The sequence below is a fragment of the Lactuca virosa genome, chromosome 7, assembly GCF_052849685.1.
Source record: "Lactuca virosa cultivar CGN04683 chromosome 7, Lactuca_virosa_CGN04683_v6, whole genome shotgun sequence".
NCBI lineage: Eukaryota > Viridiplantae > Streptophyta > Magnoliopsida > Asterales > Asteraceae > Lactuca > Lactuca virosa.
In genome coordinates, this window is record NC_136432.1 from 120,079,803 (window position 1) to 120,092,412 (window position 12,610).

General features: G+C 36.7%; 1 protein-coding gene across 1 annotated transcript; it reads left to right on the plus strand.

The window, feature by feature from the left end:
* Nucleotides 1-895: 895 nt before the first annotated feature.
* On the plus strand, nucleotides 896-1,402 carry LOC145127082 (uncharacterized). Its single transcript, XM_079062328.1, has one exon. The coding sequence runs from the start codon at nucleotides 896-898 to the stop codon at nucleotides 1,400-1,402; it is 507 nt and encodes a 168-aa protein (XP_078918454.1).
* The last annotated feature ends 11,208 nt before the right edge of the window (nucleotides 1,403-12,610 follow it).

Sequence of the window (12,610 nt, forward strand, 5' to 3'; positions counted from 1 at the left end):
GCTGATGCTTTGAGCCTTAAGGCGTCGATTGCTTTGATCCGATGTGTTTGCTTGAGGATGACGGTTACCTCACCATTGATGGATATGGTTAAGGGGTAACAGTTTGAGGGATTGAAAAAGGAGAATTGGAAGACTGAGTGGATTAGGGGACAAATTCCATTGTTTGTCCGAGACAGCCGAAGATTATTGACATAGTGTGGCAGGGTTTAGGTTCCGGAATTTGGGGGAGTGAGGCAAAAGATTTTGTAGGACGCGCATTAGTCCAAGTTTTCTATCCATCCGGGCCACAAAGATGTATCAAGACTTGAGATTAAGCTACTGGTGGCCCTGCATGAAGCGAGAAGTTGCTTAGTTTGTTGAGCGGGGTTTGACCTATAGGAAGGTCAAAGATTAGCATCAGAGGCCTCACGACAAGGTTCAGCCGTTACCCATCCCCATGTGGAAATCGAAGGAGATCACCATGGATTTTATCACAAAATTACCCAGGACGGCGATGGCTGTTGACTTTATTTGGCTTATTTTGGATAGCTTGACCAAGAGTGCACACTTTATTCCGATTGATGAGAGTATATCCGCTGAGAAATTAGCAGATATTTATGTTCGAGAGGTGGCAGTTAGGCACGGAGTGCCGGTGTCTGTGGTCTCAGACCGCGATGTTAGGTTCACCTACAGGTTCCGAAGGAAGTTTCATGAGGAGTTTGGCAATCAACTGAATTTCAGTACAACTTAACACCCCCAGACTGATGGACAGAGCGAGCGGAGGATCCAGACACTCGAGGATATGCTCCGGGCATGTGTTCTAGATTTCGAAGAGAGTTGGGATACTTACCTCCCACTAGTAGAGTTTTCCTACAACAACGGTTATCATGCTAGTATTGACCGACCCCCATTCAAGATGCTGTATGGAAGGAGGTGTAGGACTTCGGTTTGTTGCGGGGAGGTTGGCCATCAATTCATGAGAAGCACCGAAGTGGTGCTTAAGACCATTGAGTTGATTCAGCAGATGCGTGATAGGCTGCGATTCGCGCAAAGTCGTCAGAAAAGCTATGCTGACCGACGCTGTTCGGGTCTCGAGATTCAGGTGGGGGATATCGTACTGCTGAAGGTGTCGCGATGGAAGGGTGTCATCCGCTTTCAGAAGAGGAGAAAGTTGGGACCCCGATTCGTTGGTCCATTCAGGATCTCTGCCCTAGTTGGCAAGGTTGCGTATCGGTTGGATCTCCCTGATGATCTGAGTCATATCCATAACACCTTTCATGTGTATCAGCTACGGAAGTGTGTATCAGATGAGACTGCAGTTATTTCATTGGATGATATTCACGTGGATGAGAACCTGAACTATGTTGAGAAGCCCATTGCAGTTATGGATAGAAAACTAAAGCTCTTCAAAACAAAGTGGTGAAGCTGGTTAAGGTGCAATGGAAGCACAGAAGGGGCTCCGAATGGACTTGGGAGCTGGAGGACGAGACGAGAGAGCATTACCCAGACTTATTCGCATCAGCAGAATTCGAGGACGAAGTCTAATCCAAGTGGGGGAGAGTTGTAATGATCGAAGTTCAGGTATTTACTCTTTTTCGTCTGGAATTGAAATTTTGTTGCATAAAGGGTCCCTACGTACGCAGGGTATATATATGTGTACGCTTAGCATACTAGGGAGGGCTGATCGCGGGTGTGTACCACGTGCGTGGGACATACCGAGCGGTGCGCGGGGCGTACGTGGCTGAAGACCAAAACCCTAATTTTAGGGCAAGGACCCTATTAAAACGTTCTGAAGCCATTTGGACCTTACCCTAACCAGCCTCCATTACTTTCAAACGTCCCTAAAACCCAAAATCCTTTGTGAGTAATTCTTGAGCTTGAAAGTGCCTAAAATACATCCTTTTTGGTGAGCTAGCAAGGATAAGGAAGTGGAAGCAAGCCTTGAACATGGGAAAAACTTTTGGATCTTACATTTGGAGCATCTTGGGAAGCTTGTGGAGTGTGAGATTTAGTATTGGTAGTTAAGAAGCTATTATTTTCATCAGACTGAGGTGAGTCTTCTCATTATACCAATGGGTCGAAGGCAGCAATACTGGCCCATTACTTGATATGTGGACTTAATAGTTGATATGTAATGGTTTCGTTAGTTGACATGTAATGACTTGTGTGAAGACCATGGGGGAGCCCATGGCACCTGTTAAAGACTATGGGGGGAGCCTATGGCCCTTGGATGTTATAACATGGCGGTATCCCATGGCATTCCAGGTGAAGACCATGGAGGGAGTCCATGGAAATTCTATATGTATATAGGTTGCATGGTATTATGAGGTTGTATGTTTTGTTTAGTTTGGGAATTCACTAAGCGTTTTCTTACAGTTTTTTGGGTGTTTCAGGTACTTCTGGTTCTATGGGGAAGGGTCTGGCTTGATGTCGCAACACTCTCTCTCTAGTATTTCCACATTTATTGTTTTGGATACTCTGATCTTTTGGATATGATTTGATGTAATGGAATTTTGGAAGTAAAAACATGATTGTAATTTCTATAAATTAAATGAAAAATTTTATCTGAATTTTTGGGCTTTTACAGAATGAAGCTTAAGCAAGGAGATTTGAATCTAATCATGGGGAATAGACGAAAGTCGTTAGTCTAAATGGTAGGAGAGTTCGATCTGAAGCTTAGTAGTGGAGTTATGATTAATTTACTTAATTGTTGTTATGCTTCGGAGATGTCTAGGAACATTATTTCTTTCCATGCATTGTATAAAAAAGAATTTCAATTTTCGTTTGACAATGAAAAGGGTGATATTTTGGTTTATAAAGATGGTTGTTTTATTTTTAAAGCTTCCCCTTGCAATGAAATTTATGAAAGTGTTGAGTATATTTCTAATAATAGAAATGTTAAATTTGATATTGATTATTCTAATTGATGGGTTTTGAGCACTACAACATTCCTACGGTGTACATGCAACCCTAATGCTTTGGATCTAGGTTTTTCTCAAGTTATACATGCAAATAATCATCCAAAGCATAAACCCTAATAACTAGCATACCAATTTCGAAATTGACACATAAAATAGGGTTTAGGTGTTACCTTTCTTGTTGTTGATTTGACTTGACCTTCAAGAGCTTAGTGCCTCAAATGTTGCACCTCCAATGGAGTCACAAACACCACTAGCAACAAGGAAGAACAAGAGAGAGAGAGAGAGATGAAGGCATCAAAACCGGCTAGGGTTCTCTTAGAAACTCATAGGGAGGCCGATTTTGTGTGCCTTGGGGTTTCTTATATAGTTTAGCTATTAGGGTTTTCAAGTGGAAACCCTAATTTCCCTTGCTTAGGCCCTAAGTAACACATGGACCCCCATATGGCAAGCCTTGGATGAAATTCTATGGGCTCCCATAGATTTTCGTCCATCATATGCCAATAGGATCCATTAGCCCAAACTATAACTATTACTGATTTACATAATCAGTCCCCGTCAATTTAATTAGTCTATTTTGATCACTAAATTAATTCCAAATTAATTTCTGATCAAAACTAATTAAATAATATGGTTTCTCAATCAATATATTATTCTTATAATATATTAATAAATCATAATAAACCTCTTTCTCCATAATTCATCCTACCAAATAGCTATGGTGAAGGCAACCCAAAAGGACCATGCTACTATCGGGTCCAGTACATACCAATTATAGTTATGGGCTTAGACACCTAATCCAACAGTCTCCCACTTGGATAAGTCTAATAACTATAATTACAAGTACGACTTCAAAATCCGATTAGCAATCGTAGCTCTCAAAAGTCGCTGTCGAACTCTGATCATATCAGAAATGCGTCCTTTAGATAAGGGATCATATATTCCTCCATTCTTCAAGATATCGTATGGACTGAGACATGGATTATAATCATTCTCTCTGCCATGTGTTGTTTCCCAATTTCCGATTTATGACGACTGACAACAAACTACAATTGAGCACATCAACTTAGTGCAGGCTTGGCCAAGCGCTTAGGTTTGTCATCACTAAATCATCGAGGGGCCGACAAATATCGCTTTTATCCCACTTTGGGTAAAAGGAATGGATAAACTTCGACTCATATGATCGTACTATTTACTCATCAAATCACACACAACAATACGTTTTATAACATCAAGTTACTGATGCGTTTACATATTATCAATGTGAAACCGATCGTAAACAACAACTCATATATCTCCGTTTGAAGAATATAAGATATTATCGTCTCACAGTCACTCGTGATAAAATCCATGAAGTGATTAATGTGAGCGCGGGTTTAATACAATACTCAAATCCTATTTCAGAAGTACTCATGAACATTGCAACAAACTTGTGCTATGTCTAAATACTTAGACAATATACAGTCGGATTCATGACAACCTTACCTCATTACTTACTTCCAAAGTATGATTGACTGTGGATGTTTAAATAATCTTATTATTCGGGAAGTAAATCATGTGAAGTGAAACACAAGAATAATCTAATCCAATATGGTCTCAACACTCTTGAATATAAATAAAACACTTATTATTTAATCACCATATTGATTACACATTATTCATTGTATAATGTTTCGATTAATCAACTTAATACTTGAATTAAAACAATACTTATCCCATGATCCAAGCATGCACACTATGTTTACCTATGGTCCTTACTTTGTGAAATAGATTAATTGAACACATTTCCAATGATGCTCATTTCACAACTCCAAATCCTTATCATAAGTGTAAGAATACCAAATTCTTCCATTATTAGAATGTGTTAGATTCTAAGCTATCATGCAATGATAATTTAGTAATGTCTAGGAACCAAAGTCACAAAGACTTTGCCAATTACAAAACATTCCATTGGAGATTGTTACAAGACAATTCCATAGATACAAAGTCTCATATTCAAAGTACATTCATTTGAACATCGTTCTTGCATAAAAGTTTCTACACATATATTCTTAATATCCAACTCCCATTATGGAAACATTTCCATATTTGCCATATGACAATTCATTCTTAATAGAATCTCATCTATTCATAATTATGTCAATATGGTCCATCCATTACTATACTTCCAACTGCCCACAAGCGATCAATCCTTAGAGAACCTTAGATCGTCCTTGATAGTTGTTTAATTACTTTAGTCATACCAGTTCTGATCCTTTTTCCCTCTTAATGCCCTAGGCATTTGGAAATCAGAGCATGCGAATATTATAACATATGCAATCGATCCTATACCTGAAGCATATGGGATACGATTCATAATAAAGATATGATACTTCACCAATCTCTCGTTATAATATTTCCATATATGGAACTTCCAACGTTGAAACATTTAAACTTACTATTCATATATGCTCATGACTAAGTTCGATTAATACTTCAATCTAAACTTTTAGATTCGAAATAAAGTATAAGTATCCTCTCCCTTACTATAGCAAAACAACTTTTCAAACTCTGCAACTTTGCAAATCAAAACTTTGTTTCCTATAAATAGCATTGCTAACTCGCAACACCTATCATAATGATTATGCTCCCACTAGCACAACAATTATGTCCTTACTAGGATAACACTTATGCTCCCACTAGCTTTGACATGTACCCAGAAATCAGATGGACTTCTAGAAATCAATACTTATTGACTTTCTTACCAAAGTTCATATTTCTGATACAAGATGCTTCGATAAGACTTTATCTAGGCTTCTCAAACTCATACACCTTTGCTTAGATAGCTCATATGTGTGTCTAAACTATTTTAGAACTTACAGAAATAAGTGCCAAATGTTCAAACTATTTTCCATTTCTCACAATTCGAACTATGAAGAGGGATGACATAATCATAACCGAATTTAAGAATGCAATTAACACAACTGCTATCTCATTAAATCTACTTAGTGAAAGCGTTTCCTCGCAATCCTTTTATGAAGCGGAGAGAAACCTTTGCCACTTAGATTTTATGGTGTATGTATTCCTATCCATGTGAAGTTGTCATAACCATAATCACAAGACAAGGTTTGTGACAAAAACAAACTCATATGGACTGAACTTGTTCAATCTTAATTTATTGCCACTTAGTAGTACAGGGCCTACCATTACTTCCAGGTTGTTGAGCAGATCACCTATACTGGTCAATATACTTTCATTGATTAATGTGATTTGCCTTGTGCAATCAAATGAGAACTCACAGAACTCACATGCATAGTCAACATGAATGGGCACATAAACAACAATGTGTCAACACGATAGGTTACAAACCTCAAGTCGCGTGCTAGTGATGAACAATAGGTTTATTCTTCATTAGTTCTTGAAACTTTTCAAGACCTTTAAGACTCCCACTGACCTCTTGACATATAAGATTCTTTGTCAAGAAACGTTCCTCGACAAACAAATATTCAAGTGTTAGTACAAATTCTTATCAAGAAAAAACACTTCATATAATTGGTCTTAGTTGGTCTTTGTCTTATCCAAGACATCACAACTACCAATTTCAAATGTGCAAGAGTAAGAAACATTTCTACTCCACATTTCATGAGGTGTTATAAACCTACTTTAGATATGTCACTCAAGGCGCAATCTTGGAGTATGACTCAAAGACTTGATTTTGAAACGAAGTATGACTCACCCTTTTTTATTCAACCATTTCAACAATTCCCGATTCCTCTTCTTAGCCATACAAATGTACTAAGGTTTCCTTAGAGGATCAATTGTGACATGGTTTCATAATCACTAAGATGATCATAAAACACGATACTCAAGTACTCTCCATTCCTTTAAGTTTGGAGAAACTTTTATCTTTCTGCCTAATTGATTCTTCTTATTCGTTTTGCTATACATTGAAACTTTTTCAATGATTCAGAATCACACTTAATCTTGTAAGCATAACCATATTTACTAAACTTTTAGTAAATCATGACGAATAGTCTTATCGTTATTTGTGGTGGATTTGACCAGTGCACATCAATGTGTACTAGATCCTTTCATCTTTCACTTGACTTACATACATATGTAAACAAGGAATTAGTCTCAATTTCGCAAGTACCAAGATTTTCATACATCACATGATTCAAATGATATGATTCCAAGTTTCTTTCCAATTGAAGCTTGGGTGATGAGAATCTTTCCTTACTTAGAAAATTACAACACTACTAGAATTGATATAACTAAGAATCAATCATTTTCAATATTGCTATTAATAGAAACATATGAACAACAATTTTCACAAATGTCATTGCAAGGAAACATAAAATAAGAAAAAATTAAAATTTTCTTTACTTATAAAATGCGGATAACTTGTCCTTACAATGCAAATTCAAATGAAAACTATGTTACTAAATATTCCTAAGCAGTCTATCATAACTCCTAAACAACATCTTAAAAATCTGATCATCGAACCATGCGATCGAAATCAATCTCTTCGCGATCAGACTCAGCTCACTCTTTAAGCTTCCTTTCTCTTTTCCGATCCTACAAAACATCAAAATGCAATCTTATCACATCATGTATTAAGAATCTATAAATAGGAACTTAATAGAGTTAGATAGTGGACTTACCTGAAGCAGAGTCATACATTTTGACTTTACCATCCTTGCGATCTTTCAGGTAGATACAGCTGCTTAGCATCCAATGCCCTTCTCTTGGCAAATGAAACAAACAAACTCTTTTGGAATGATACATGGAACTATCTCAGACTCAGCCTTTCTCTTTACCATCTGGTCAAACAGTTTAACCTTGGCCGATCCCTTTCCATTGGGAAGAGAAAGCTTTTCTGGACTTCCAAAGTGGCCATTGTCAATGTCCATGGAAGTTTGGGAGATTGATCTTCCAGACAAATTTGCTTGACCAGTGCTCCAAATCAATGCTGATTCAGCAGCAATAAGCAAATAGGTTAGATCAATAAGTGTCAGATCGTGGTCTCCCATATAGTAGACCTTAATGAACCCGCTATATGACTTAGTAAGTGATTGAAGAGCCAAGTCAACAACAAGCTTCCTTGATGAACCCGCTATATGACTTAATAAGCAAATAGGTTAGATCAATAAGTGTCAGATCGTGGTCTCCCATATGTCAGATCGTGGTCTCCCATATAGTAGACCTTAATCAATAAGTGCCGGTTAACCACAAACACTCTATTGATCTATAATAACCTACGAGCTACCCATTTCCATCCTTCATTAGTCCCATATTAGTGTGTCGGTTAACCACACACGCTCCACTAATGACCAATAAGGTGCAATGTGCAATTTCATGGGTTAACATCAAATTCACATTTTTCCTATAGTAACTAAGATTTGGGAATTTATAAAACATTTAGTTACTTTGTATTTCATTATACTTATTAACGAGAGTTTGTGTCCTATCCTACCCGTTCGGCTAATGATCCTCCACCGGTCAAGGGTGCGGTGGGTAAGAGTGGATACCCAATGACGGTCATTTTACAGGCCGCTTCCTTAAACACCCCTTATAGATCAGCTTCGTGAATGAGGTGTACTAACGGTAAGACTGACTTTTTACTTATACATATATAATATATTAGACTTTTAATTTTATATAGTATAAGGGTGTATTTTATACATTTAAAATACTAAGGTTTAATCTTTTAATAAATTAGACTTTTAATTTAATTAAACTTAAACCTATCTATGGACTTATTAATTGTCCTTTAACTAAAACACTTAATTAATTTATTAATACAATCCAGGAGGGTGTATTTTAAACTATTAAAATACTAGGGTTTAGAATTTAAATATTTCCAAATTAAAATTTTTAATTAAATTTTAAATTCCAAAATTTGAGGGAAAATTTTGAAACTTTTCAAAACCTTTTAGATCAAATTTAAAATAATTAAATTAATCATATAATTTTATCTTTATCAAAAATTTGACCTAATCTATTTTATATGGTAAGATAACTCAAATCAAATTTTACAAATAACTAATATATCATATAATCTTGTAATTATCTTAAAATTTGACAATTATCATTCAATTAGGTGAGGATATCAATTACCATATCATAAAATTCGAATTTTAATTAGTAAAACAACTTATGGTAATTATCCAAATCTAATTTAGGCCAAAAATCCGGAAATAATCCATCAGACCCGACACCACCTCGTGGTCATCAGGCAGAGTAAAAAAAAAACGATTTTTTTAGCTTTGAACAAACAACAATGGCATCAAATATATCAGAAAAATAACCTGGATCTGATACCACTGATGGGTTTTGTTAGAACCCATTTTGAACGAACGGTGGATGCGGAAGAAAAATATCTCGAGATTGATCGGGTATAAAAATATAAACATGAAGAACACATGATGAGAATTTCATAGATAAGAAAAGAAAAGAGAGATGAACATAAAAACGTTACAAGCACATGGGTGGAGAGAGAACTCTCCCTTGGTGGGAGAGATCCCACCAATTTCTCTCTCTAGAAATTACATTTTTAGAACTGCATACCTAGAAAAGTGACCACCTCTCCCTTTATATAGGATGGAGAGAAAATACACCTAAAATACAATAAAGGGAAATAAATAACCTAACTATCACTCATTATTGGTAGAGCATTTCCATGCTCCAACATTCTCTCCCTAAATGCTTACAAATGATGAGATATACAATAAGTGATACAAGGCTATAATATAGTAATCCGACTAGCAAGTGTGGTAATAAATGAAACATAATGAGAACCAAATGCTGAGATGTCTCTGAAACTCTAAAGTGTCTGTGAAGTCTGAAACTGGCCATGATTCTCTAAACAATGAAGGTCTTCGGCTTCAAAGCACCACCAATGAAGCAGAAAAGTAAGATCCAAAGCTTCAAGCTAGTCATAAGCGCCATGAGCAAGTAGAAGATCACCATGAGCAAGTAGAAGATCCAATAAAAGAAACACTTTGGCTTCAAAAAGTCTGAAAAACATCTCGAGTCCTCGAATCATAATACACCAAAATTCTTCAAAGAATAACCTGCTAAAAATGTGAAGCATCCAAAAAATGAAGTCCGGATAATAAATAATGTGAATCCAAAGACATGGTCCAACAATGCCAAAAATTTGATCAAAAGGATCAAAAATAAGTGCCACGTCACATCGCCAAAATAATCTTCGTCTTCAAAATATCACAAATCCAAACTCGAAAAATCATAAGATCTGAACCGGATGGAAACACAAAGAATCATCCTGTGATAGAGTCCGAATAATAAATAACCTGAACCGGGAAACATCGAGTAATGCCAAAAATTTGATCCGTGAAGACCAAAAATAAGTGCCACATCGCATCACTAAATAAATCATCGTCTTCAGAAGTCTTCAAAAATTCAAACTCAAACAATCATAAAAACCATATCCGGATGATATCATAATCTCCTCTCCCTATTTTTGATAACCAAAGACCGGATATCAAAAATAAATATATCTTCGGGATGGAGAGTGTCTGATACCAAGAGCTAAGAAGGCTCTCTCTAGATGTATGAAGGGTCTCGATAAGACATGAGAAATAAAGTAAAATAGATACTCTACGGTCATCATAAGCTGGGTGATTCAATTGCTGAAGCTGCTCGAACAAATACCATAGAAAGGAGAATAACTCTGCATGAAAAATAATCTCTGTTGTGCCGAAAAGATACCAAAATACCCAAACTGCGGTGCCGGAACTCTCGAAGTGGTTTTCAATAGAAAAATAAAGTGCACATGCTCAAGATACATGATTCGTCAACCGAAGATCAAGAGCGACAAGCCATAAAATCTCATAAAGTAAAGAATGCGAAACAACTTTGTTGATCAATCGCCGTTGCGGTGAAAGCATCACAAAGAATAATATGAAGTCCGACTGCGGTATTGAGTAATCTTTATGGAAAGAATAGAAGTCTTTCAAAATAATCGACATGAAATGAACCAATGTGACTAACCAAGGTTGGGTTGTGGCAAAAATTGGTGTTAAAAAAAATAATTGGTTTTAAAAAAAATAATTGGTTTTTAAAAAAAAAAATAATTGGTTTTAATAAAAAAAAATTGTCTAAATAAAAAAAATTGGTGTTAAAAAAATAACTGGTTAAATAAAAATAATTGGTGTTAAAAAAAGTTTATTAAAAAAAAATACTAATAATAAAAAAATTGGCTGAAAAGAAAAAAAATGAAGTTAAAAAAAATAAGAGGGTTAAAAAAAAGAAAGGCTGATGAGAAGGGGAGGAGGGAAGGAAAGAAGGAAGAAGGAATAGGGAAAGAAGGAGTAAGGAGGAAGAAGAAGGGAAGGAAAGGAGGAGGGAAGTAGGCTAAAAGAGAAGAGGGAGGAGGGCCGAAGAAGGGCCGAAGTTAAGGAGGGAGGTTGCAGATCAGAGGTTAGTTGCGGTGGGGTTGAAAGGTGGGTGAGGAAGGAGTTGCGGATGGAGTGGTTGCAGGTCGGAGGGTGCGGATGGTAAGGGGTTAGTACCGAAGTCAGGGGGCAGTGAAGTAGCTACGAGTTGGCGAAGGATAGCTGTGGTCGATGCGAAAGGTTGCAGCTGATTGTGAAGAGATCAGACTGCGGTAGGGCGAGAAGCTGTCTGAAGGCAAGAGGAATTGACTTCGGTTCGGAGTTGCGGTAACTGCCTGCGGACTGAAAGAGGGACTGCGGTCGGATGAGCATTTTTTTCGGTATAAGGCAATGGGCAGCAGAAGAGAAGACCGCGGGTCATCATGGACATCCGAGGCTGCGGTCTGCTCAGCAGACCTCGATCATATATATATATATATATATATATATATATATATATATATATTAAATTTAATAAAAGAGGAGGGAATAAGGCTTTGGCCAAGGGAATAAGGAGTGTGCAGGTGGTTTACAAGGGACAAAAGGTGATGGGATGGGACAAAGTCACATGGTTTTTACTTGGGAAAACAAATATAAGTGGAATACACTTTACCTAAAAGAGCAACAATGACAAATGACTTTATGCAAACACAAAATCACGTCCAAACTCTACAATCTAAAGATTCACAGCAAGAAAATTTGAGGAATAGTTGCTTCATACCTCATGAAGATTTACAAGCTGCTGGGTAAAAAAATAATTGTCCACTCTCTTGAATAATAAGCTCATAATTTGTGTCTTTTCTTCCAAGAATAAAAACTTCTCTTGGAGCAATTCTTCAACCATTATAAGACCACAAAATTAATTTCTTCTCCCATTTTTCTTCATTTCTTCAACCGCAAAATAATAAGAACATCAAGAACATGATTTCCAGCAGAACATTTGAATGAGTAGCAGCAACAAAATTATTCTTCTAAGCAAGAATCAACCCAGAATAATAGAAAACTCATCAAAAAATTTCCGGTTTGGACACGAAAATTCTTGCAAAAACACCAAAAAATCTTCAAGATAATCATCGAACGGGAGTCGTTCCCTTGAACTAGTCGATTAAACCTTCAAGGTACGGCTCTGATACCAATTGTTAGAACCCATTTTGAACGAACGGTAGATGCGGAAGAAAAATATCTCGAGATTTATCACGTATAAAAATATAAACATGAAGAACACATGATGAGAATTTCATAGATAAGAAAAGAAAAGAGAGATGAACATAAAAACGTTACAAGCACATGGATGGAGAGATAACTCTCCCTTGGTGGGAGAGATCCCACCAATTT